The following is a 27,108-nucleotide window of genomic DNA, read 5'->3' as shown; positions in this document are numbered from 1 at the left end:
TCCAAGCATGTAAGGGCCTAAGACAAAGTGATCCTCTATCACCTTTCTTATTCACACTGGTTGTCAATGCTTTTAGTAGAATCATATCAAAAGTGGACAGGAATGGGTCAACAAGATGGTGAAGAATGGGTAGAGATATAATTCTAGTTACTCATCTTCTGTTTGCAAATGACATTATTTATCTTTTGTGAGGGTTGTTATTTGATGAAGGTGAGAAATCTGAAAAATCTAATAATTCTCTTTGATAGGGCTTCAAACCTAAAAATCAATTTTGAGAAGAGTTGTGTGGTGGGGATAAACATGAATTGAGGGGAGATGGAATCTATTGCAGCCTGTTTAGATTGCATTTGGTGACAGTGGCCTTTATCCTATTTAGGACGTCTCCTAGGCATTAACCCAAAGGAAAGTAGGTTTTGGAACCCTATGGTGGAAAAGTTTGAACAAAGATTGGCAGCATGGAAGAAAAACTATATTTCTTTGGACGGGGGGGTTAAAGTACTTTGATTAGAGCAACTTTCTAGCCAACCTAGGATACCTAACAAGGAGGCTAAGAGGTTAGAAAAATTGATGAGAGACTTCTTACAGGAGACTGGGGAAGAGGAAAAAGATCTCTTGATCAGGTGGGAAAGTGGTGAGCAATTGGGATTAGAGTTAGGGAATGTAGTGAGTAGGAACGAAGCTCTTCTAAGCAAATGGTTTTGAAAGTGACCCTTGGAAAGAGAGGTTATGGTATGAAGTGGTGAAAAGTATCCATGGCGGTTTTGAATCTAGTCGGGATGTTGGGGTATCCCGAAGGGCTTTGCTCACAACACCTTGGAAGGCAATTTCTGGCACTCTCCATAAATTCCTCGGGTTTGTAAGGTATGGTGTATGCTCTGGAAATTCTGTCCTATTTTGGGAAGATGTTTGGGTGGGCAGTCAACCCCTAAAAGACTGTTTTCCTTCTCTCTATTCTATTTCCCTCCTTAAAAAGAAACCTGTTTCAAGGATCCTCTCCCCCCTGATTCTCCCATTGGCTTTAAACTAGAACTTTGGATTTCATAGAGGTTTAAGGGATGATGAATATGCTTATGTTTCTAAGCTTTTGCTTCTTCTAAACTCTGTGTTTGGACCCCCCCCCACCCTAAAGATCTGATAAAAGGACTCTGACTCTGAGTGGCCCCTTCGGTTGTGTCTCTTTCTTTAAATCCCTCTGTTTCCATCCCTACCTCTCAGGTTTTCCTTATTAAAGAAATCTGGTCAAGGCCAACTCATCCTAAAATAACTGTTTTCTATTGGGAAGCCTATTATGGTAAGATCAATACTTTAGAAAACATGCAAAAGAAGAGACCTTATTTGTCTTTATTCCCAAACTGGTGTATCTTGTGGAAAGTGAAGAGTGAGGACTATAACCATTTGCTGATATCTTTTTCTTTTGCTGCTAATATTTGGAATTGGATTTTAATGCTATTTGGGTGCAGGTGGAACTTGACCTCCAAAGTAAAGCTGCTTTTTAACCGCCAGCCTTTGGGCAGCTGACAAAAAGAGGGAATTTAAGGTGGAAGTGTATTAGAGCAACTAGTTTGTGAACAATTTGGAAAGAGAAGAATAATAGAATATTTCAAGAAAAGTAAAGAAGCCTTGCTGAAGTAAAGGAGTGTATCATGAGAATGACAATCTTCTGGCTGAAAACTTCATATCTGTTTGTGAACTACTCTTTTTATGTTTTGAGGAGAAATTGGGCAGCAATGGCATCCACAACCTCCATAAAGAATAGTCTACAAGCAGAACAGAAAATATTGGTACCACAAAGTGTACCGATAAAGGTAATTTTAGGATACATATTTTGAATTCATGATATGCTTTGGATATGTATAGATACAGTGGAAATAATTAGGATTCACACTAATATATTAGGGAACCTAGTATAAATCCCAAAAATGCATCAGTAACACTAAATTTAATTCTTAAATAAAAACACATAAGAAACACATAATTTAATAGCTTATGTGAAGTGTGAACTATAGGATACACTTTGGAAGGTTAAAAAATGGTTGAAGAAATAAAAATGCATGTATGCTCTTATAAAACCAATTAAACTTCATTAATGTTTGCAAAATACTGATTTTTTAAAAAAGGTGACTTTCAGTCCAAAAAAGACGGATGTACATGAGAAGATGAATTTGCACTATACAATGAATCCCTTTCCACCCCATTTTTTTGCTATAACATCAACCAGACCATTTAGATTTATGGGAATTCATCTAACTCTGCATTGAAGCTGGTTAGAAATGTCAAAAATTTCTTCCAGGAAGTGAGCGAGCCTCAAGGACCTGTTCTCTTTTTAACCCAATTGAAAGTGATTCTTGAATCACCCTGCAAAGATTTATCTGACTGGAGGCCCATCAACAAAGCCAGAACCTCTGCTTCAGGAGTATCTTGAGCAGAAACAGAACCACTGTAGAACCAGACCATGTTCCCACCAGAGTTGTAGATGACTCCCCAATTCCATCCGCTAAAGGAAGGTCAGAGACCCTTCTTAAACTTCCACCGGACCTCAATATAAAGGCACTCTCAGTTCTTGTGGAGATGGGAAGTTGAAGGACCTATAGGAGAGGAATGGAGGAAGCACCATCATCCAATTCCTTACTGTTACAGGAGAAAGACCAATTTTCGATTAACACTAACCCCAGATTGGTTTCTACTGTTCTTAAGTCTATTACCGTCTCCCCTGTTTCTAGCACTGCCCTTCTTTCATCGAACGAGAAAATATTAACACCATGTTTTACACCTAATTTTTCCAAGATAGCTTCCTTAATGCAACCTCAATCGGTCCACCTTCTTCCCAGCCTTAAGGATAATTTTTTTCTCCCATAATTCCTTGCTGCAATCCAAGACCATTTTCTGCACTTTATTGGAGCTAAACACGACAATGCCTTGCATATTATCCTCTCTCAGACTCCTTGGCACTCTTCCACATTTCTTCCAGACTTACTAAATGAAACCACAGGTTCCTCACCAAATCTTCTCTGTTGTTCTTCAATCTTACGCAGATTAATGATTTCGGCTTCCCCCTTCAGAAGATAAGTCTGTAGCTTCTCCGCAACCAGCTTCCACAATTTTCCTTGCTTTCCTTCAGGTAAATATATTAGTTGTTTTCTGTTATGTCCAAAAAATTCAGATACTGCCACGAACCAACCTTTTTGGTTCCTCTTTAGCTCCACCAAATACCTCCTCCTTGGGATTTCCAGAGTCTTTCCATCCTTCCACCTTTACCGAGTACAGTACTCCATTAATGAAGCATTTCAGCCATTGTGTAGCTTCTCCCACTGGATAAATGGTAGTTTTTCCTTCTCTTATCTTCAATTATATTTATCCCCTGTTCTTCCCTTCCTTCAGCAGCAATTTCTTCATTTCTATCACAAACTCTTCTCTCCATCTAGACTCTGGGATGAAGACTCCTCCATTTCTTCTCTCCATCTTTATAATCTTATGTTGATGTCTGTTACTGATGGAGTTCTCTGCCTAGCTTGCTGAAACCTCTGCCATTCATAGATACAGATACCTGTTTCATAGAAGTCATCCCAAAGTTGGGGAGGGGTGTCTTATTGTTCCTTTGGAAAAATGAGGAAAGGGCATTGGAAAACTCCTCCAACCCAACCTTTTCGCACCTCCTGGGACATAATTCCTCTAGAATTTTCCTCCCCTCTCCAAGAGGCTATCCTAATGTAGCAGCCACAGGAGTTAGATCTCAGCTGGAAAGTAGTGAAATGGAAAAACAAAAAAGTTTTTTAATCTTGTTGAGGATAGGAATTGGCTAGGGTTCTAGAAAGGAAATGAAATAACTCTGTGGTAACCTCTTTTGTCAAGGAAACCCTAGACGAAAAACCTTTTCCCATTTCAGTGAGTGACAGAAACACTCGGCAGAGAGCTGGTGAACCTGATGATTGGACAAAAGGTAGGACGCAAAAGCTGAGAACTAGATCTCTTTACCACCGACAACATCAGAAGCAATGGCGATGGCATTGGATGGCAACAGCTGTGGGGTTGAAGCACTCACTAATTTTAATGATCATTTCTCCTTTTAGCTTTCTAGTTGAGCATTCCTATATAACACCATTTATTTGAATTAAATGTGGCCAAAGAGAAAGATTAAAAGATGGGATTTGAAACTCCACAATTAATGGGCATCAATGGTAGAACAAAACCACAATTAATGAGCAAATAGTGGGATTTATTGATTTTCATCACAACTTATGAACAACAGTTGTAAGGATTAGAGATGTTGAAGAGAAGAGGAGAATGCTTGGTGTGGCACTGTTCACACCAAGAGACATTTCATTTTTTTCTTCACAAGCAAAATTACAAAGGTGCCCTTGAATAGGCACCCAAATACAAATAAAAGAGACAGAAACGCCCTCACACTCTTAACACTCCCCCTCAAGCTGAGCATAGATATTTATCATGCCCAGCTTGTTCAAATTGTTGTCAAGCTTTGATTTAGGAACACCTTTAGTAAGACAATCAAACAACTGAACTTCAGACCTCAATTGAAATGCCGATCAACCTCTATATGCTTTGTACGATCATGTTGAACATGGTTGTGGGCTATGTTTATGGCAGCTTAATTGTCACAATATAATATCTTTGGAGTATCAATTTGCACTCCCATTTCTGTCAACAAGTTCTTCAACCACAACAATTCTAAGACTCCATGTGTCATAGCTCTGTACTATGCCTCTGCACTAGATGGAGTCACAATTGATTGCTTCTTGCTTCTCCAAGATACAACCTTACCACTCACCAAAGTACAATAGCCAGAAGTACACCGCCCTATCATCAATGGAACCTGCCTAGCTAGCATCAAAATCGGCCTCTACCTTCAGATGCCCATGATTAGAATACAACATCCCCTTTCATAGACATCCCATCAAATAGGCAAGTATTCTATTCACTACTTGCATATGAGATGATATAGACTTGTGCATGTATTGGCTGACCACACTTACAACATATGATATATCTGGTCTAGTCAGACACAAGTAGAGAAGGTGACCAACAAGTCTCTGATACACACCTTTGTTAGGAAGAACATATCCATCATCAACTCTCAGCTTATGATTGGGATAAATTGGAGTTTCAGCCGGTTTACAATCCAATTTTCCTACCTCCTAAAGCATATCACGGACATAGTTCCTCTGAGAAATATAAATGCCCCTCTTTGACCTTGTTACCTCAATCCCTAAGAAATACCAGAGATTTCCGAGATCATTAATTTCAAACTCAATTGCAAGGAAAGACTTTAGCTCAGCAATCTCAAAGATATCATCCCCTATGATAATAATATCATTGGCATATACTATCAACAAAGTTATTTTACCATTTGCTCTCCTAATAAACAGGGTATGGTCAACTTGTGATTGTGAGAAGCCAATTTTTAAGACAGTTTTTCTGAATCTATCAAACCAAACTCGAGGAGACTATTTAAAGCCATAAAGGGATTTCTTCAAACGGAAAACCTTTCCTTCACTCCCAGGGATGTTCACTCCTGAAGGAAGTTCCATGTAAACTTCTTCCTGAAGGTCTCCATTAAGGAAGGCGCTCTTAACATCCATTTGATAAAAGGGCCAAGAATAGTGGGCAGCAAAACACATGGTAACTCGTATTGAATTCATCTTGGCTACTGGAGCAAACGTTTCCCGGTAATCAATGCCATAAGACTGGGTGTAACCTTTTGCCACAAGTCGAGCTTTGTACCTTTCAATTGAGCCATCAGATGTATGCTTTACTATGTAAACCCACTTGCAACCAATAGGAATTTTGCCTTCTGAATGAGAAACGATTTCCCATGTCTAGTTTTTTTTAGTGCCTCCATTTCTTCGTTCATAGCATCCTTCCATTGAGGGAACTGCACTACCTCAGTTGTGAGGGATAAAAGCAAAAGCAATAGAAGAAATATAGGCACAATAGGAGGGTAATAAAGTAGCATAAGAGACTGTTTGAGATAGGATACTTAGCACATGTCCGTCTTGCTTTACGAATTGCAATGAGAAGGTTGAGGTTAGAATCTACAAGAGGCGGCTCAACAACAGATTCAACACAAGCATCAGAAACAGAAAGAGGTTCAAAATTCAAATTACCTAAGTCCGAGAGGTCAAATTGTAATGGACATTCAATCTCTGGAGTCATCCTCTTTCTTCGTCTGACGAACCACCAAGGCCAAGACCGAGGAATAGGAGGCAAAAGAGGAGGATAGGAAGAGGACTAGTACGACCACAGGGAGGAGGAGGAGGAGAAGAAGGATTGATAGCATCCGTTGCAGGAATCGACATACAAAAGGGAGTTTGATCTTCACTAACATTCTCCCCCTGAAGAAAAGGACGAGAGACGGAGAAGAAGGGAGTAAACTCAAAGAATGTGACATCTTTGGGCACATACCTTTTTTTCCAAAACAATGGTCATAACAACGATACTCCTTTTGGACTGAAGAATATCCCAAGAAGAGATACTTGATAGACTTTGGGTCAAATTTCAGCCTAGAATGACTCATGTCATGGACGACACAGACACTCCCAAAATCCTTGGGAGGAAGATGGAATGTATCCTCATCAGGAAAAAGAAGCTGATGAGGAGACTGGAGATGCAAGGTCCGTGAGGGAAGTTTGTTAATAAGACAGATAATTGTTTGAGCAGCATCCCCCCAAAACCGAGTTGGAACATGCATCTGAAATAACAAGTCTCTAACAACTTCGATCACGTCCATTTTTCCTCTTCGATACCCCATTTTGTTGGGGAGTATGAGGGCAAGAACTTTGGTGAATCACTCCTTTTTCTTCAAGGAAGGTTTGCAAGTGCTTCTCAAAGTACTCCTTGGTGTTGTCAAATCTAATAAATAATCTTCTTCTCAAACTCTATCTCCACCATACTGAAGAAGCCTTTCACAATGGAAGGAACTTTTTTTTTGATAATTGAAATAAGTTTATTAATGAGCAATAGACAATAGTACAAAGTCCCCGAGTAGAGGCACGAGTTGCAACCTCTTCGGGCTAGTTAAGCACAATGGAAGGAACTTCATCTCGGCACTTCATCAAATACAACCAAGTATACTACGAGTAGTCATCAACAAAGAGAATGAAATATTTATAGCCACCCATACATGGAATAGAATAAGATCCCCAAACACCGGTATGTATTAAATAAAAAGCAACATTACTTCTTTTATTACTTGCAAAAAAGTTGTTCTACATTGCTTTGATAGTTGACAGACTTCACATTGCAGACCAAAACTAGACAAGGACTCAAACAAACTATGAAACAAAAATTTCAAGGAACCAAAAGACACATGCCCAAGAGGATGATGCCACAATTTCAATTGACTTAATTTCTCATCATGGAAAGACATAGACTGACACATCAACCCTAACATTGGAGACTGATCAAGAAGATAAACTCCATCGGCTTCATGTCCACTGCTAATCGTCTTCATCGTACTCATGTCCTAAAAGACACAATGAGATGGAAAGAAGGTTACAGAGCAAATATGAGAATTTGTAAGAGAACTAACAGATAAGAGATTTCTATGCAAATGTGGAACATGGAGTACAGAGTTCAGAGAAAGGCTATTGGTAAGTTTAACTTCACCCAAACCCGACATTGGGGTCTGGGATCCATCGGCAACGGTAATCTTACCTTTCCCTAAAAAAAGCCTAAGTGGTAAAATAGGAAGGCATGCCAATTGTATGATCATTGGCTCCTGTGTCAATTATCCAAGAGCTAGAGGGTGGAGCATGACACGCAAGTGCAGTTCCTGATTTTGCAAAGGCACTAGAAGAAGCATTTGAACCAGTAAATTTAGGCAACCCGCTCTTTTCAAGATGGAATAAGCTGCCTCTCAATTTTTCCATCACATCAGAGGTGTCATGAGTAAATGTTGGAGCAGGAGAATTTCCCTCAAGCATTTGCGTCTGAGAATCATGACTTGTGGCGGCAACATGAGCATTTACTTTCTTTCAGGTTTTAAACTTCTCAAGTTTCAGGTGGGGATTTAGCCAGCATCTATCCTTGGTATGCTTCGGCTTCTTATAGTATTCACAAAATACTTCTTCAAGTTTACCAAAACTCTTCTTAGGTTTTGTGGACACAAGAGCAATGTGCTCACCTACAGACACTTGCATAATAGCATTCCTCCTACTCTCTTTAGTCTGTACAAGAGAATATGTTGTGGAGAGTGACAAAATATCAGCACTACAGATGTGTTGCCTAGTGAAGTCATAATCAACATTCAGCCCAGCAAGAAAATCGAAAACTTGGGTTTTTTCAATGTACTTCCTATACTGTTCAGCATCAACAGGATCTTTCCACTCCAAAGACTCAAGATGATCAATTTCTTCCCAAATTAATTGTAAGGAGGAGAAATACATGACCACTGATTTCTCCCCCTGTTGTATATTACATGCTTCTCTTTGCAACTAATAGATTCTAGCAGTGTTTTTCGCTTGAGAATAAGTTGCAGTTAGTCTATCCCAAATATCTTTAGTTGTTGGAAGGAACATATAGTTGCGAGCGATGTGTGGCTGCATAGAGCATACAAGCCAATGACATAACCAGCTCATTATCCTGCTCCCATTTGGAATAGTTTGAATCTCCAGGCTTCGGCTTAGCTTCCTTACTGGTAATAAGTCCGAGCTTACCTCTTCCATCGATTGTAAGCTTGGCTGATTGAGACCATTCAAGGAAATTTGTCCCATCAAGTTTTATGGTAGTAATCTGTCCTCCAGCATTGTCATTGCTTCCTAAGAGAACATAGGTAGGTACACGGACGTCATTGTGTGAGTCCATCGATCACAGCCCCTCTAAAAAAAATTTCTCACCAGCACCAGTCTTGCAACAACAGCTGAACTCCCAAACACCTTTTCCACAAGGTTAGACACGAGTTACAGCTAAAAAGTTAGGAAAAATAGGTACTGGAGGCAAAACATGGGAAGAAAAAAATTCAAAAAAAAAGTTTTAGGGCTCCAAAAAATTCAGGACTACTTCCTATAGTCCCAGGGGTTTGCCACGACTTATACACAAGAGGTTTCAGTAGCAACCAATCCACCATATGAGCATGCAAGCCCTAAACCCCAAATCTGGAATTTTCGCCAATTTTCATCTGAAAAATCCAAAACAACTTCAAACCACCATGAAACTTATACCAAAATTCCCCTAAAATCAGGAGGAACCACCGACCATCAAAAACACATGAAGATGTCACCAGCTGTACGGACTTCTGACATCAACCAGTGGCATGCTGATGTCAGCAGGTCTGCCTGTGAGTCACGGCCAGCAGCAGAGAATTTTCTTGATTGTGTTTGGCTCTAATACCAAGTTGTCAAGAATGCTTGGTGCGACACTGTTCACACTAAGAGACTTCATTTTTTTCTTCACAAGAAAAATTACAAAGGTGCCCTTGAATTGGCACCCAAATACAAATATTCATAAAAGGGCAGAAATGCCCTCACACTCTTAACAAACTAAAATCTGAAATTCAAAGAATATGGTGTTTGTTGGCTGATATAGACTGATACAAACACAACGTTGGTGATATAGTCCGAGACAGGACGAATGGCATCAAAACTGAGCCATCCCAGCCATGCCACGTGTTGGCCCCCTTGGAAACTGATATGATATGCCATGTATAATCCTGTATCAGACGTATTGTACCAATATTTTAAACCTTGGTTATGCCTTAAGCACCATTTCATGTTCATTTTTATTCTGTTGTCTCCAGAACTTTATGTATTGAGTCCATTTAAGCAGGAAAAAACGTTAACTTTCCAAGGAAGCAAAGAAACATTTAAGATATCATTTCTAACAGATTTTGATCCTATACCTCCATAAAGATTCCATCTACTCCAACAGCAACTGATGTCCTTGCAATACATGGTATTAGTTCACGAAGACCCCCACTAGCAACACCTCCACCATCCAGCTAATTGAGAAAGAACATACTTCAGCTCTTTCACTAAGATATGTAAAAATATTAAGCAATCATAAAATCTGAATTATGACACAGAGAGACAAGCTTTCCTACAATGCAGCTAGCAATAATATCCCAAGGAGAAATCAGTACCACAGAGGAACTTAATAACAAAGAAATGCACAATTTGTGATTATGAGATGAAAGAAACAAAGGCAGGGACTGGAACCTCCTTCTAATATGTGCAAAAAAAGATAAATACACAAGACTTCTAATTGACAAGAAAAATTGTGATTCATACCAAGAAAGTTTTTCTCAGAAAAAGAAAGAACAAATATAGCCAGAAGAAAACACTATCGTAGGAAAGCCCCATTTTAAATTTCTTTACTAGGGAACCAAAAAGGATACCTGTGTTAATATTTCCAGCATTAGATGGTTAAATGTTGTGTTGGAATCCTGTTGTGAATTATTTGCAACCATGGAGGGAGTAATTTTTTTGGTCAACTGAATAAATTCAGTAATCCTTCTGTATCAACAAAATACAGCTCATCTTTATACATTACCTAGTTTATGCATGTAATAGAAGGAAATTTTTATGGGCTTTTTGATTCGTCCAAGTAAATTAGAGCTTTATTTCTTATATTTAAGCTGATCATCACGAAGAAGCCAATAGATATATCAATTGAAATGAAATTGCTTTGCTTTACATTGGACCTAGATATATGCATGCATTTCTTTGTCAACTGTAACCTAAATTGGTCCAAACCTTCCTCCCAGCAGGTTGCTGTAATGAATGTGTAACATCTGCTACCTGCAGTGAAACAATTTCCAACAGAGAAGCAGCTGATCAGAAAAAGTTAGATCAATAGAAGAGCATCATGCAACAAACTAGAGATAATAGCAACAGATGGTACAATAAGGACCTTAAGTTTTGAATGATATTTATCAGGAGAAAAAAAGTACATATGCATCAATAGAGGTTTAGACATCAAAGAGGTAGCATAATGACTTGAAAGCGCAGATCATACATGCATTGAATCATAATAGATTACCAACACTCTGCAAGCCGTGCCAAGTCTTCGAACAGCTGCTAAACTCTTCTGGTAACCTCCAAGAATCAGCCAATGAACACTTCTTTATAAACTTCCAGCCCTAGATAGTTCTCATGTGATCGGCTGGACTAGACACACATGAGAAACCCTAGATAGGCTCTGATACCAAGTAGGCGATCAAGACTACAATCAGCCTTGAATCCTAATAGATTTCATATTAGAAAAGATATAAGAAAAGAGAGGAGAAGAACAGGAGAACACAAAGGTTTGAAGGGAGGGACAGATTCTGAAATTGATCTGCCGCCGCCACTCTCTTAGTATTTATAGGTTATGTTCAGTACATAGAGGAAAGGACAGATCTGCCCTAAATATTTACATGACAAATAAAGCAAATAAAAAACTGAAATAACAAGCTGACCACCAACTAACACTAACATGACTGAAACAAATAAGTGCACATACTGTCCTATGAACGCTGTGGTCCCCACATCAGTGTTCTCTACACACCCTCAAGTTGGGAATAGATATTTATCATTCCCAACTTGGATAGGTCTGCCTCTAACTTCTTCCTTGTTACAGCCTTGGTTAGGATATCTGCTAGCTAGATGTTGGATGTGATATATGGGAGACACACTTCCTATGATGAAACCCTCTCTCGGACAAAATGTTGATCAACTTCGATATGCTTAGTTCTGTCATGCTACACCGGATTGTGAGCTATATTAATAACCGCCTGATTATCACAATACAACATCAAGGGCTTCTCATAATCAATACCCAACTCTTCAATTAGTGATCTCAGCCATAGGATCTCAACCACTCCGTTAGCCATTGACCTATATTCAGCTTCGGCACTAGAGCGGGAAACAACACTTTGTTTCTTACTCCTCCAAGAGGCAAGGTTACCTCCCACAAGGGCACAATATCCAGAGGTAGACCTCCTATCATCAGCACTCCCAGCCCAATCAGCATCTGTATAGACCTCCACCTTCATGTGAATATTGTTCTTGAACAATACCCCTATCCGGGCATCTCTTCAAGTATGCTAAAATTCTCTCTGCTGCAAGAAGATGAATAGTTCTAGGGGAATGCATGTACTGACTGACAACACTAACTGCATAACTGATATCTGGCCGAGTGAGGCTGAATATAGGAGCTTACCAACCAACTGTTGGAACATAACTTTGTCTTCAAGAGGCTCCCCGCCCTCTGCACTGATCTTGTGATTCTGTTCAATGGGTGTATCAGCAGGCTTGACACCTAACTTTCCAATTTCCGCCAACAGATCTAGAACATATTTTCTCTGAGAGATAAACATCCCTTGTTTAGATCTAGCAACCTCAATACCCAAAAATTATCGTAGTGCACCAAGATTTTTCATCTCAAACTCTTGATGAAGGAACTGTTTGAGGGACTCAATCTCACTACTATTATTTCCTGTCACTACAATATCATCCACATATACAGCAAACAGGGTCAAAGAGGAGTCCACCCTTTTAATGAACAGTGTATGATCTGACTGGGCCTGTACATAACCGAATTTTCCAATGGCTAGTCTGAATCTATCAAACCAAGCTCTAGGTGACTGCTTTAATCCATACAATGCTTTATTCAGTCGGCAAACCTTCTTACCTGTCTCTGTATCATAGAGTACAAGAGGCAACTGCATGTAGACCTCTTCCTGTAAGTCTCCATTCAGAAAAGCATTTTTAACATCCATCTGGAACAAGGACCAAGAATAACTTGTTGCAAGGGATAATAGAACTCGGATGGTGGTCATCCTGGCTACCGGGGCAAAGGTCTCCAAATAGTCTATACCATAAGTCTAGGTGAACCCCTTTGCAACCAGTCGGGCTTTGTACCTTTCAATGGAGCCATCAGCATTATGCTTCACAGTAAATACCCATCTACATCCAACTGGCTTCTTTCCTTTGGGTAAGTCAATTAGCTCTAAAGTGTTATTTTTCAACAGGGCATCCATTTCAACTTGCATTGCATCTTTCCACTCTAGAACTGATAAGGCTTCTTGCACTGTTCTGGGAATAGGGACATTGGCAAAAGAAGTGAGATAGGACCTGTAAGAGGGAGATACATGATCATAGGATAAAAACTGGGAAATGCAGTGAACTGTAGATGTGGTGCAATGCCGTTTCCCTTTACGGACGGCAATAGGGAGGTCAAGGTAATCCGCAGGAGGGGAAGTGGCAACAATGGAAGGTGTCTCAGCGGGCCCTAGGACTATAATACCTGGATCTGGAGCCGTAGAAGGAACTGGAGTTGGCCTGGACTGCCGATGACCGGGATCAACCTGCCTGCATCGCCTGCGATAGACTTTCAACTCCTAATCCCTTTGACCACCCTCACCATTACAGCCTTCATCACCCAATGGAATAGGTAAAGGAACAGCCTCAGATATGTTAACCCCACTCTCACTGCACTCCCCCTAAGGAAAAGACCCAAATCCCCACTCTCACTGCTTTCCCCCTGAGGAGAAACCCTAGGATAATAAGGTGTCTCCTCAAAGAAGGTAACATCCATGGAGACAAACTTCCTCCCTGAAACAGGATCATAGCAGCAATAACCATTTTGAGTTTGTGCATAATCGAGGAAAATGCATTTAGAGGCCTTAGGGTCAAACTTGGAATGATGGGGCCCGAGAAGCTGAAAGAAACAAGTACAACCAAAGATAGCATCACCCCAGAAGCGAATAGGTACATTGGAGGTAAACATAATGCTTCTAGCCACCTCCAAGATGTGCCTATTCTTCCTTTCGGCAACCCCATTCTGTTGTGGTGTATGAGGACAAGTGCTCTGGTGAATAACCCCATGATTAAGGAGGTAAGAAGTTAATGGCTTAGCAAAGTATTCATTTGCATTATCGAATTTGAGAACTTTGATTTTGGCCCCAAACAGGGTTAGAATCATTTGATGAAAGTTTTGGATAAGAGTGGGAACCTCATCTCGAGAACGCATTAGATAGACCCAAGAAAACCGGGTATAGTCATCAACAAACAACAGAAAATATCTGTACCCACCCATAGAAGGAATGTGATATGGCCCCCAAATATCAGTATGCACAATATAAAAAGAATTATTACTCCTTTTATTACTCAAAGAATAAGATGTTCTACAATGTTTGGCAAACTCACAACTCTCACATCTCAACTCAAATAAAGCAAGAAACAGACTCTTCAAAGACCGGAAAGATAAATGACAAAGGACTTCTTATCCACTGGTTCTTCCCAACGAGAACTCTCTCCGAGCAGATAGATCCCATTCGTCTCATGGCCAGTCTCAATCACCTTCCTTGTCTCCGAGTCCTGAAAAACACATCGATCAGGGGAAAAGGTTACTGGACAGTTCATATGTTTGGTAATACTACTGACTGAGAGCAGGTTAGTATCTAGCTTAGGAACATGCAAAACAGAAAATAAAGAGATGGTATCAGATAACTTGATGTCACCCTTGCCAGAAATGGGAACAAGAGAGCCATCAGCAATGGATACTTTATCTCTACCAGAGGATAAGTGATATGTAGTGAACAATGATGGCAAGCTAGTCATATGGTCGGATGCACTTGAATCTATTACCCAACAATGTTCAGTATTACCTGAAGTTGAAACAAGGTAGGTTGAGGCTTGAGTACCTGAATGTGCAAATGCAGATGTGGCAGGGGCTGATGGTGACTGAGATGGCTGAGCTAAACCCCCAACTTCCTTTTCCAACTGTATTAGGGCAGCCAGAACCGTGGATAAGGTCTCTAGGGGTGTGCCTTTTGTGCCTGACAAGGATGCTGAATCAGTATTCACAGCCACATGAGCATTACCCTTCTTATTTCTCAGTTTTGCTGGGACCAAATGAGAGTGCAGCTTCCAACAAGTATCTTTTGTATGCTTGGGTTTCTTGCAATGTTCACATACTAGATCCCGTTTGTCTTCCTTCTTCCTGCCCCTTTCTGTATCACCCCCTGACTTAGGTTTAACAGCTGCTAGGGCTGGGGAAAAGGGCTGAGGTTGCATCATAACTTTCCTCCCGGTCTCTTCACTATGCACCAGGGAGTATGCGTGAGAGAGGGTCACACTATCTCTGGTCAATATCTGTTGCCTCACGATGTCATAATCTGAATTCAGGCCAGCCAGAAATTCAAATACCCTATTTGTCTCGACTTGCTTTATATAAGTTTGTGCATCTTTGGGACTTTCCCACTCAAGAGTCTCTAGATGATCAATTTCATGCCATAAGGGTTTCAAGGTAGAGAAGTAGACAGAAACCGGTTTCTCTCCTTGTTTAAGACTATTCACTTCACACTTCAATTCATAGGCTCTAGCAACGTTAAGGGGATGGGAATAAGTTTCTTTCATAGCATCCCATATCTCCTTTGTTGTCTTTGCCCACAAGTAATTTCGGTTGATATGTGGCTACATAGAGTTACACAGCCATGTCATAACCAAGCAGTTCTCTTGAACCCACTTGGTATACATTGGATCCTCCTTGGAAGGTTCTTTCACATCTCCCAAGAGGTAACTTAGTTTTCCCCTGCCCCCAATAGCCATCATGACTGATTGGGCCCATTCCAAGTAGTTTGACCCGTCAAAATCTCACAGTTGTAATATGAAACCTAGTTTCAGATATACTACCATAACTGTTGTTCCCAAAACTACATTCTCCCTGATTTTTAAACTCCATTCTTGGTCAAGAATCAGTAGTTACAAACTATTAGGGTTACTACAATAGAAAACAGCACTTGAACAGTCGATCACAATCAGAAATCAGTATGGAATCAATGCAGGTCTGATCTGAAACCAATTTGTAATCACGGTAATATGCATGAAACTAGTGCAGGTCTGATCTGAAACCAATCGGCAATCACAGTTCCAAGCAGTCTGTACAAGTTTTCACCCCCTAAAAGAGCTTGAGACCAAGAGACAGGTCTGAAACCAGCTTAGAGAGCAATCTGAGATGCTGGAACAGAATTAGGGTTTTAATCGTAGGTCTGAAATAAGTGCTCAGCCACACTTTCCAAGGTGTTAACAGTTAGGTCTTGCCGTAGGGTCAATGTGAAACCCTAAAAAACTGATCACCTCTGAGAGAAAACTCCAATAACAGTTCGGTCGCTCCTTCTAGATAGGTCCAACCTATCTTGACTGATAGCTATCTCTAGAAAATAAATAAGACTTACCCAAAGAATTATGTTCGCTACCTTCCAACGTTGCCTGAACCCTAGCCTTCTCTGATTCTTCCTGATTACCAACACTCTGCAAGCCGTGCCAAGTCTTCGAACAGTTGCTAAACTCTTCCGATAACCTCCAAGAATCAGCCAATGAACATTTCTTTAAAAACTTCCAGCCCTAGATAGTTCTCATGTGGTCGGCTAGACTAGACACACATGAGAAACCCTAGATAGGCTCTGATACCAAGTAGCCTATCAAGACTACAATCAGCCTTGAATCCTAATAGATTTCATATTAGAAAAGGTAGAAGAAAAGTAAAGAAAATAAGAAAAGAGAGGAGAAGAACAGGAGAACACAAAGGTTTGAAAGGAGGGACAGATTCTAAAATTGATCTGCCACCGCCACTCTCTTAGTATTTATAGGTTATGTTCAGTACATAGAAGAAAGGACAGATCTGCCCTTAATACTTACATGACAAAGCAAATAAAAAACTGAAATAAATAACAACTGAAATAACAAGCTGACCACCAACTAACACTAACATGACTAAAACAAATAATTGCACATATTGTCCTACGAACACAGTGGGGACCACAGCTATGGGGCCACATCAGTGTTCTCTACATCTTCAAACATGCGATATGTTTCTCTAAACTAAATTATTTTTATTTTAATCATCCCTACATGATATTTCCAATTTTCACATAATGATGAACAAGACATTTTGATTGAAATAGGAATGCACCATGTACTTGTTATAGAATGGACCAGAGAATGCACAAGACAATATGCAAAGAAAACAACCACAAGAGCAATCTAGCTTGTATTTGGGAAAAAAAAACTGCATAATGAAATAACAACAAGTATTAAAACAACCACAGGGGCAAGGAATTTGCAACCCTTAATAAAATTCTTTGGAAAACTTGCTAGGTTGAGGACTCAACCTAGACAAGAACTGCATGGAAAGTATGAATATGGACAAGGAGGTAGGGAGGAGGTGAGGAGGTATACATTTATCTTAGGATATTCAATGATTCATTGACCAATGAGATATCTGGGACTATCTCTCATGCAACCTAATATCCAATACCTTCTAGAATCTTGTCTTGGATAGATTTTCTAAAAACTTCTAATTGGCTAAGAATATAAATATAGAGATGAAGAATCATGCTAATAAACTCAACCTTCAACAACCTACCTCTCCAATTTTAAGACTTCAGCCTCAATTGCAAAAAAAGTTGGAGAAAACAATGAAAAGATTTTCTACAGAAACCAAAGGATTCCAAGAGAGACCATTTGATAAACTGGGAAGCAGTATGCAAAAGAAAATAGCATGGAGGATTGAGATTAGGCAAATTGGCATTAAGAAATTCGGCTCTATTGGGCAAATGTCATAATATGGTTGCTAGCATCCATGAGGTGCACGTAATGAATAGGATACTAGTTTGACTACAAGATTAATGTTGGCAATTACCAAAGCCATCTTACTTAGGTTTGATATCCTTTCTTGAGTTTTATTTAGTATGATGTATTTTTAGGAATAAGATATAATTATGAGAAGACCTTTGATCTTGGTGGGGGAAAAGGTCCTGTAAAAGATTGTTTTCTTGTTCTCCATTTCTTCTTACAAAGCCAAACTTGTCTCCCATTTTGCTTGTGTTAAACCTTGGGATTTGAGTTTTTTTTTTTTTTTGATAAACCAACTTGGGATTTGAGTTTTATAAAAGGTATAAGAGATTCTAAAGCCCCAGTAGCATCAAACTTGTTAAGACTTCTAGAGGGTGTGCTCTTAGAGCTTGACAAACTTGATTGTAGAATATAGACCACTAATTCTTCAGGGGTTTTCACATGTGCTTCCTTTTTTCAAAGCTCTACTACACATATAAAGTGGACCAATGCCACTCAAATTGAGGGCTTTCTGTTGAGAGGTATACCAAAAAAAAAACTAACAATTGTCAAACCCTTCAAAAGAGAAGACCCTATTAGTGCTTATTCCCAAATGTTTACCTTCTTTTAATGTGAATGGAGAATCTGCTTACCATCTACTAATCCCCTACCAATTTGTTGCTAGTATTTGGGAATGGTTCTTTTCTCGGTTTAGGTGCATTCAAACACTGGAACCGTCCAACTAATGTGAAGTGTTTCATCAAAGCCTCCAACTACCAAGAAAGAAAGGGAAGATCATGTGGAGAAGTGCCACAACAGTGGTTCTTTGGACTATATGGGAGGAGAGTAATGAATGAGCATTCAAAGGAACAGTTCAAACAAGCACTCTTAGTGAAAGAGGTGCATTGGATCAAAACTCTACATCTTTTCGACCCCTTTCTACATGGATGACATTCTTCGAGGATGTTAATTGGTGGCATCTTTATCTACAACAGTACCTACAGTTTAATTACTCTAGTTGGATATCAAGTTAAGTTAAATCTAAATTCATGTAGATTAGGTAATCCTTAATTTTCAGGTATGGGAGGGATACTTAACAGTGTTCATTTTCTCCATATGCTTGAGACCCATAGGCTGTGGATTCCACAAGGCTGGAGCTACTAGCAGTGTTACAAGGTTTGTAGATAGGAGACTGATTAATTTGAGGAGCTCGATGATGTAAGGGAATTTTAAAGTATTTATGGGCTGGCTACTTGGCTAAAGGGCAACAATCCAGGATCATTGCAATAATTCATCATGAGGGTGATAAAAGTCATGGAACAAGAACTAGGAATCGCCTTTTCTTTGGTCCATACATCAGCAAACTGTTTGGCTTATACTATGGCTAAACAAGGGGTGAATTGAATAGGTTGTTTTGGAGTCAGTTAATTGAGCAGGGAAAGTCAATGGTGAAAGAAAGGGTTAGGTGGCAGATGGCATCCTAAAGCACACAGATGCATGTCAGCTTGACATATTTTGCAAGTAACTGATTCTTTTTCTCATGACCAATAATTTTTTTGTTTAGAAATGTAAGATAAATTTTATTAGAAACCAACAAGCATATAGTACAACAGCTCTCTAGCCTCAACGAGATCAGCCAGGAAAACAGAACAGAATACAAGCTCCAAAGGGAATGGGATCTTAACAACTCAGACACATTCTGGTTTTTGAATTCAGATTTAACAGATACCCAAGATATCAGTCTGCTAACAGCAGAAAGGATTAATTCTTCTGAGCTCTTCACTTTGTTACAGAAGATTCTACTGTTCCTTTCAGTCCAGATATACAGCTGCAGTCACAGACCACCAGACAATCTTTCCTTTTTTTCTTCAGACCTTGGACATTCCAGCAGCACAATAAGTCTTTGACTGAGCTCGGCATAACCCAACTGCATTGAGAAAATGATCCCACACCTTAGAAGTGATAGAACAGTGTAACCCTAGGTGGTCAATCATTTCAGGAACCAGACCACAAAGGCCACAAGACAGATCCAAGAGATGCAGATCCCTTCTCTCCAGATTTGTTCTAGTGAGGCATTTATCCAAGACATAGCCCAAACCAGAAAGTTCACTTTTGATGGAGAAGTAGGATTCCAAACTTGCTTGCAAGGGAAATCTGATAGACCTGAACTGTTCAGTTTTAAAACCAAAGATCTCACTGAGAACCACCTATTAACATTCCACTTCCAACACCACTCACCCAATAAAAATCATTTGCTACCAATCAAAAAACGATATCTGAGAATAGGATTTTACACTTGTTAGCCATCAAGAAAATACTTGGTTTAAACACAAACATGAGATGCAGCACGAGAACAGAAAAAAAAAAAAAAGAGAAATTATTTACTTACAATAGGACAATTAGCTTCCCTCATCCACTCCAAGTTGCGTGGGTCAACAATCAAGTCATCTACAAATTAAATCCCAATTTAGTTGTTTAACTATACCAAGAAAAAAAAAAAAAAGCTTCTGCCAACAATGCAAGAGAACTTTATTCCCAGGATATGACAATGGAAAATAAGTAAAGAACTTGTAGATCAATTTGCTCCTAAAATTCTTAGAGGAGACATTGGCTAAACCTTCATAAGGACACTTTGGTTGTTTAGCACAGAATGTAGTAGCCATATGCTATTTGGCCCAACTGCATTCAGCATGCATTCAATTGGCAGCTCTTAATTTGCTCCTTCAGCAAGAACTCAAAATCGTTTTATTGCACAATCAAGACATATTTCTTGCACAATCCAAAAAAATATTTCTTGCACAATTAAGCACATTCTAGACCCAGTGACAGTTTAGTTCTACTTTTGCTTGCACAGTTTCATCTGGCTACAATAAAAAATGGGTCCTCAGTGTCCAAATCAAAAGGAATCTGGAAATGGTAATTTTACAAACTCAAGAAAAACAAATAAACATTAATAAGTTATTGAAGAAAGTAAGCAACTTCTGTGGACTTACTATAGCCAAACATGGTTCCCCGCTCACAGACCATTACATTTTGATTCCCTGCCAATCTAACTTTCTCTGCAGAATTTACCATGACCTGCCAGATATCATGATTGTTAATGAATCCAATTTTTAAGATGAAAGAGAAAAAAACATGAAAGTTTATAATTAACAGATCTGGTTAATTGCAATCTATAATAGAATGGTGAAATCTATCAAAGCATTAGCATTAAATTTGCATAATAGCAGTTCCTAAAGAAAATTATACTGAGCACTGTGCATCACTATCCTACCAAACTGCTAGCTGGTCGCTTCAGAGTCAATACATTGATGACCTCCAGGGATTTCATACCTCTCAAAATCCTTCTAAAACTCAAGTTCCAAGAGGAGTTTCTATTATTTCAAAATTTTACCGTTTAACCCATCAACGGGTTAACTCCAACGTATTGTGAAAGAGTGGTCACTGGAAAGTTAGACATAATTATCTTCCATTCTTCCATGGACATCTAAGAGTGGAGCTTCTGGCAACCCCAGAATCTTACCTACATTCAGCCATGAATGCTTCTAATCACCAAGTGCCAGTGTCCTTGCCTTCTCTAGGAAACCTCCAAAGTGACTTTCAAAAAAGAGAGAGATGTTCTTTTTCTTCTCTTTCACTCTTCCTAAGCCTAACCCACCATCCTCCTTGCTTTTAATCACCACCCTCCAATTTGTATGATGATCCTTTTATCCCTTGCCCCAGCCCCCACAGGAAATCTCCAATTATTTTTTCGATGCTCTTTATTACACTCCCTATCCCTTTAACAGAGATAGAAAATATATAGGCAAATTAGAAAAGGTACATCTTATAAGTCATTCTTCCTCCAATTGATATGTAATTCTTCTTTCAAGCCTCCAGCTTCCTTGAAAATGTTTTGATACCCCCTCCTAAAAATATGGCTCTTTTGAGTTCCCACCGAATGGGGAGCCCCAAGTATTTAATTGGCCATGACATAATTTCACAACCCAAGATTTGCACAAGTTTCTACGTCATTACTGTTGAGTTTGATCCCCACAACACAAGGCCACTCTTTGTGCAGGTATCAAGATATTCTAGTTGGATAGCATGCTTCCAAATGACAGTCAAGGCTACAATCAGGGGATGAAAGGAATTATGGAACAGAAACCTGCAATTTGTAAAACAGGTCCTGTTTGGCTGGAAAATAAACATATTAAAGTTCAAAAAAAAAAAGTATAGATGATTAAGAAACTCACAGAAGGAGCACAAAATTGGCCCTTCTTAATATTGATAATTTTCCCAGTCTTCGCAGCTGCAACCAGAAGATCTGTCTGTCATAACAAGAAATATTATGATATTAGCAGAGGGGAAAAAAGAAAAATTCACACCCACACCCATTCTAAATATAAGTTTTTCTTTTATTATTATGGATGCTGAATTGGCACTCAGAACGACCAAAATGAAATTGATCTATAAAATGTTAAATATGTTGAATTTTTATGAAAATAAGTTAAATATTTTAATACCAACCTGACGACACAGAAAAGCTGGAATCTGAATAATATCTGCAACCCTGCCAACAGGTTCACACTGGGAAAAAATGAAATGTTTTGAAAACAATCATAATAAATTAGTCATCCAACTTTTCTCATCTATAGTTTGCGCTTAGCTTTAACTTTGTAATGAAACTTCATATCCAACAGGCACATTGAATAAATCAAAACTGACAGAAAGATAATGAACATGAGTGCTGACGTTTGTTAAAAGAAGCATTTCCACATAGAAGAGTTTAGTTCTGAAAGAGAAAAACAAAAAATTACCTGGCTTGCCTCATGAACATCTGTCACTACAGGGATGTCATATGCTATTTTGACCTTTTCAAGTATCTGCATTTGAAAAGGACTAATAAGAATAGTTGTTTTAAGTCTATATAAATCCATCATTTTGTATATGTCAACAATAACTCTTATTCAATGCTACAAACATATTGTTGCACTTTTCTTGATAAATTTGCCAAAATTACAAATACATGAAAGATTCTACCTTTAGACCTTCAGCCATTCCAGGACCACGCAATGATTTGGAGGATGTACGGTTAGCCTTATCAAAGCTTGACTTGAATACCAGCTGTAAACCAAGTCTAAAAAGTTGATATGAATTTACATATCAGAATTCTGACATGCATTTAGAGAGGAACATGTTTCTTATACAATTTAGCAAAAACAAATGAACTATTAGCAAGGCTGGTAACTTACTTCGAGGCGATACTCTTTATGTGTTTGGCCATCCGTAAAATGTGCTCCTCTGATTCAATCACATTAGGACCCGCTAATAAGAAAAAAGGTTCTGCAGCCTGTTTGCAGTCATTAGAAAACAAAATCATACATCGATCTGAATTTAATTATACATAAGAAAAAAAGGTTCTGCAGCCTGTTTGTTATATAGGAAGAATTGTAGGTTCAACAAAGTTACAAAGAAAAAAGTTTCTCAAGAAAATATAATAAAATTTTGTATCTCTTCTAATCAAGATGAATCAGAGAGGCATGTTAAAATGCTTCTTTTGAACAGTCAAAGCTCCTTTATGGGGGAAACTCTGTGTAATTTGGGAACACCTGGTCCAAATGGGGTTAATTGGAATCTGGGCTTCAGAAGGGGCCTTAGGGAAAATGAATGTGAGTCCTTAGTTCATTTGCTGGATCTACTAGGACAAGTTCACTTGGACGGATCCTTGAAAGATTCCAGAATTTGGGTAGGCTCTTCAGATGGCCTCTTTACTTGCTATTCTTTCTTCAGTATTCTTTCCTTGCCTAGCATCTCAGTTGAGAAATTCCCTGTGGAAGAAATTTGGAGTAAGCCTATCCCCCCCCAAAAAAAAAAATTCAAGTTTTCTGTTGGGAAATTTTCCTTAGCAAGGTAAATACTTGTGATATGCTGCAAAGAAGAAGGCCTTTTGCTTGCCTTTCTCCTCACAATGTGCTCCCTTTGTAAAGAAAGTGGTGAGACCCTTTCACATTTATTAATATCTTGTTCCTTTGTGCATCACATTTGGGAGTTCTTTTGTATTTTCTTTGGTTGCCGGTGGGTTTCCCCTCAAAATGTCGCAGGACTTTTCAACTGTGATTTCTTGAGACAACCAAAGAAAAGAGAGATGTAATGTGGAGAGTTATGAAGGCAGCAATTTGTTGGGTGGTATGGGAAAAAAGGAATAACAGAATTTTCTTGGAGAAAAGTAGAATAGTGGAGGAAGTAATAGACACTATAAAGGTTAAAGTCCTTGCATTGCTTCCAAGATTTCTCAATCACATTCTAATAACCTAGACAAAAATAGCACAGTCTTCAAGAGAGAAAGAGAAAGTAAGGATGGAGTGGAAACCTCCAGAAGGCAACAGGATTAAGCTGAATTTTGATGGGAGCTCCCTTAGAAATCCAGGACTATCAGGTATAGGAAGAGCAATCAGGAAGTCTGAAAGGAGGATATTGGCTTTGTTCTCAGGACCGATTGGCATTGGAAACTCACTAAAAGCTGAATTATTGGCACTGCTACAAGGGCTGAAGCTAGCTAAGTAGCTAGGACTTAGGCATATTGAGGTAGAGGGAGACTCAAGAGTGATCATCTCTTGGCCTACAAACAATAGAATCACTCCGTGGACCTTCAAACATGTGATTAGGGAAGTGGAAAAGATTGCAAAGGAGGTAAAGGCTGGATTCAAATGGATCAGAAGGAATGCAAATGGGTTAGCTGATTATCTTGCCAAACAAGGGGCACTGAGGCAACAACTGTTTTGGGCTGTGCTATAAAGTGGGACAGAAATATGTACTAATTTGGGAACATTATTCCCATCTACATGTTGTAAAACTTTATTTTAAACCTATTTTAAATAAAACACTCTTTTACTGATAAAAAAACGGTCAAAGCTCCCTAAGTTGTACAAGGGGTATAGATACCCCTATAATTTAACCAAACTAGACTCAATGCCATCTAGCATGAAGTGCACATTTCTCAAGACATTTCACCTAAAAATCAAAATGCCCATGCATTGAGTCAAAATAATGCTAACATGGTTGTTTGCTAAAGTAATTGCCACCTAAAAATCTAAATCCCCAAGTTGGTGCATTCTGTGCAAAGCCAATGGGAGACTTGTTATCACTTACTAATCTCACATCCATTTGTTACTTGTATTTTGGAATGGTTCTTGTCTTTAGTTTGGTGCAGGTAGACTCTGCCTGTGAAGTGGTTGGGTTGTTCTGTTTGAAAACTTTCACATGGCCAAAGAGAAGGAGAATTATGTGGAGATACACAAGGGCAGCAATTTTATGGATAGTATGGAAAGAAAGAAATTCAAGAATCTTCAAAGAGAAGGAAAGAAGCAAGGCAGCTGTAATTGGATATATCATGGCTAGGGTGATACATCGGATCAAATCTTTGGAAATTGTCAAACCATTCTCATATGATGATCTTTGGAGAAAGTGAGGGGAAGCGGCTGCAATTTCTTCAACAAAAAGAAGATGGTAGTACAAAGGCTATGGGCACCACCTAAGGATGGCTACAAACTTTGATGGGAGTCTTGGAAACCAAAGTCCCTCTAGAGTGGATGGAGTTTTTATGGTGTTATTATGACCATGTTCTCAACCCCATTGGCAATGAGGATTCTACAAAGTCTGAACTCCATCCTATACTCCAAGGAGTGCAAAGGCAGGAGACATGGACTTGGAAAACTAATAATTAAATGTCTCTGAAGTGGCGGTTGGTTGGCTAAGAGACAATGAGAAAGCAACGTGGGGCTACAAAGAGGAACTTAAAAAGATTAAATGGCCAACAAGGATTCATGTAGCCGACTTCATACAGTTGGCACAAAGCTAGATGAAGGTGATTATTATAATTCATTTGGAGATACAATTTGAGTAAGAATTAAAAAAAAAAAAAAAAATTGCAATATCCTGTGGTTGACATGTTGTATCGATGTTCTTCTACGTTAGGGGTGGCAAAACATTACAAAAATTGTTTTACAGCCTTCAGCATCAAAATCTACGATAGTTTTCTTCACCTTTTTCCCCAATTAGAAAAAGGTATTATCAGAGAAGTTTCATTTTTTCAAAAAAAAAAAAAACAACTTTTGCAATAGTTTCTTCTAGAATGTAAAATAATGTATTGTAACAGATTTTCAAACTCATCTTTCAAAAAGGCAGCATAAATCATTCTAACATTCAATATCATCAACAAACAAATGCAGCTGAGAGTAGAAAGATAATTAATAAATCAGCATGAAGAAGCTGCACAGGAAAATAAGTGCAAGAAATCAGTAGGCTGTTGGACAAGTTAAAAATAGTAGTAGAATTAAACCTTAAGCTGGTTAAACAGCAAAGTGGAGGATTCCATATTTTGATTGCACTTGCCAATCAAAACTCAAGGCTGCAGACATGAAATCAAAGAAAACCATTGAGAAGCACAAATAAATTAAAAATAATAATAATAGCATGTTTTTGAGAAAACAAAAAATCTATAATACTAAGGAAATGTACTAAACCAAAATATATTAATCAAATAAATCATCTGGAAACATGCAATCAACATTATCTTCTAAAGTAAACATATGGGTCTATTCATGAAATTTGCAACTATAAATGGAATTTCTGCTTGTAAGAAAGAAAGAAAAGAAAAGATAGAGAGAAGAGAAGAAATCTATCTCCACCCAGTGATTTAAAAGGTATGCCTAGGCACACAGGCAAAGTGCATTTTAGGGTATGCGCCTCACCTAGGTCCTAGGCGCAGCCCTTTCAAAAGGTGCACGTCTGATGCGCCTTGCACCTCAGCCCAGGTATGCGCCTTTTTAAAATTTCACGCTTTTTGCCGCTTGCTTCGCTCACTCACCGAAGCTCTGAGAACCCCTTATTTGCTAATGTTGCTCATTCATTCATTTTAATAAAATGTCTTCTTCAAAGGCAATTAAAGTTATAAAATCATTATTTTTTATGTGAGAATTAAGATTTAAGACCCTAACATGGACTTATTTGGGCTTGCCTCGAGGAACGTGGTACAAAGCAGCTCGTAGAATCAAGAATGCAATATGTTTTTTTAATGAATAGGAATGCAATATGTTTTGCTTCAAGTAGCTATTTTCCTCAATTGCATTACTTCAAGTAGCTAATGTGATGTAAAACAAGAATGCAATATGTTTTACATCACATTAACTACTTGAAGTAATGCAATTGAGGAAAAAAAGAGATTGTAAGTTTTACATGCTTGAAAATGCTTTATATGCTTGATTTTACTTTTAAATTTTCATTTGAATACGCTTACATGTTATGTTCATGTATTCTAATTTTAGATAATAGGTTTTTTAAAGCATTTATTTTAAAATTTAAGTTTATATTTTTAATTAAAATTATGTTTAATATTTTTTTTATTTTTTGCATTTCTTGAAGTTTTTGGCATTTTTTGAATGTTCTTTTCTAATATTTTTTATTTGTTTAGCATTCTTTATTTTTGCGCCTTGCTTCAAAAAAGCACATGCCTCGCCTTGCGCATTGCACTTTTAAAACATTGTCTCCCCCTCTGGCAGCCATATTTATTTATAGGTTAAGA

The 27,108-nt window shown here is 38.6% G+C and overlaps 2 protein-coding genes across 9 annotated transcripts in view; both read right to left on the bottom strand.

The window, feature by feature from the left end:
* Positions 1–27,108, bottom strand: part of LOC148847852 (2-dehydro-3-deoxyphosphooctonate aldolase) — a 61,799-nt gene that overhangs the window by 9,864 nt on the left and 24,827 nt on the right. For 5 of the 8 annotated variants that reach the window (XM_088949563.1, XM_088949567.1, XM_088949564.1 and 2 more), the window contains 10 exons: positions 25,867–25,935; positions 22,781–22,878; positions 22,569–22,665; positions 22,346–22,411; positions 22,056–22,115; positions 21,782–21,856; positions 20,540–20,624; positions 19,936–19,994; positions 10,704–10,748; positions 9,851–9,949 (listed from right to left, as the gene is read on the bottom strand). In XM_088949563.1, the coding sequence (XP_088805689.1) occupies positions 9,851–9,949; positions 10,704–10,748; positions 19,936–19,994; positions 20,540–20,624; positions 21,782–21,856; positions 22,056–22,115; positions 22,346–22,411; positions 22,569–22,665; positions 22,781–22,878; positions 25,867–25,902 (720 nt within the window). In that variant the 5' untranslated portion in view covers positions 25,903–25,935. Of the gene's footprint in view, positions 1–9,850; positions 9,950–10,703; positions 10,749–19,935; positions 19,995–20,539; positions 20,625–21,781; positions 21,857–22,055; positions 22,116–22,345; positions 22,412–22,568; positions 22,666–22,780; positions 22,879–22,943; positions 22,956–25,866; positions 25,936–27,108 lie in introns of all 8 variants that reach the window. The other 3 variants (XM_088949570.1, XM_088949569.1, XM_088949571.1) reach the window with 2 other exon arrangements.
* Positions 14,072–15,488, bottom strand: LOC148847853 (uncharacterized). The gene is made up of 2 exons (XM_088949572.1): positions 14,636–15,488; positions 14,072–14,309 (listed from the first exon to the last, which is right to left on the bottom strand). The coding sequence occupies exons 1-2, from the start codon at positions 15,348–15,350 to the stop codon at positions 14,284–14,286; spliced, it is 741 nt and encodes a 246-aa protein (XP_088805698.1). The 5' UTR covers positions 15,351–15,488; the 3' UTR covers positions 14,072–14,283.

Source organism: Nelumbo lutea, chromosome 6 (assembly GCF_056320005.1).
Source record: "Nelumbo lutea isolate HS-2025 chromosome 6, American lotus-T2T, whole genome shotgun sequence".
NCBI classification, from domain to species: domain Eukaryota; kingdom Viridiplantae; phylum Streptophyta; class Magnoliopsida; order Proteales; family Nelumbonaceae; genus Nelumbo; species Nelumbo lutea.
Note: the sequence above shows the minus strand (reverse complement) of the source record. Positions and strands in the feature narration are given on the sequence as shown.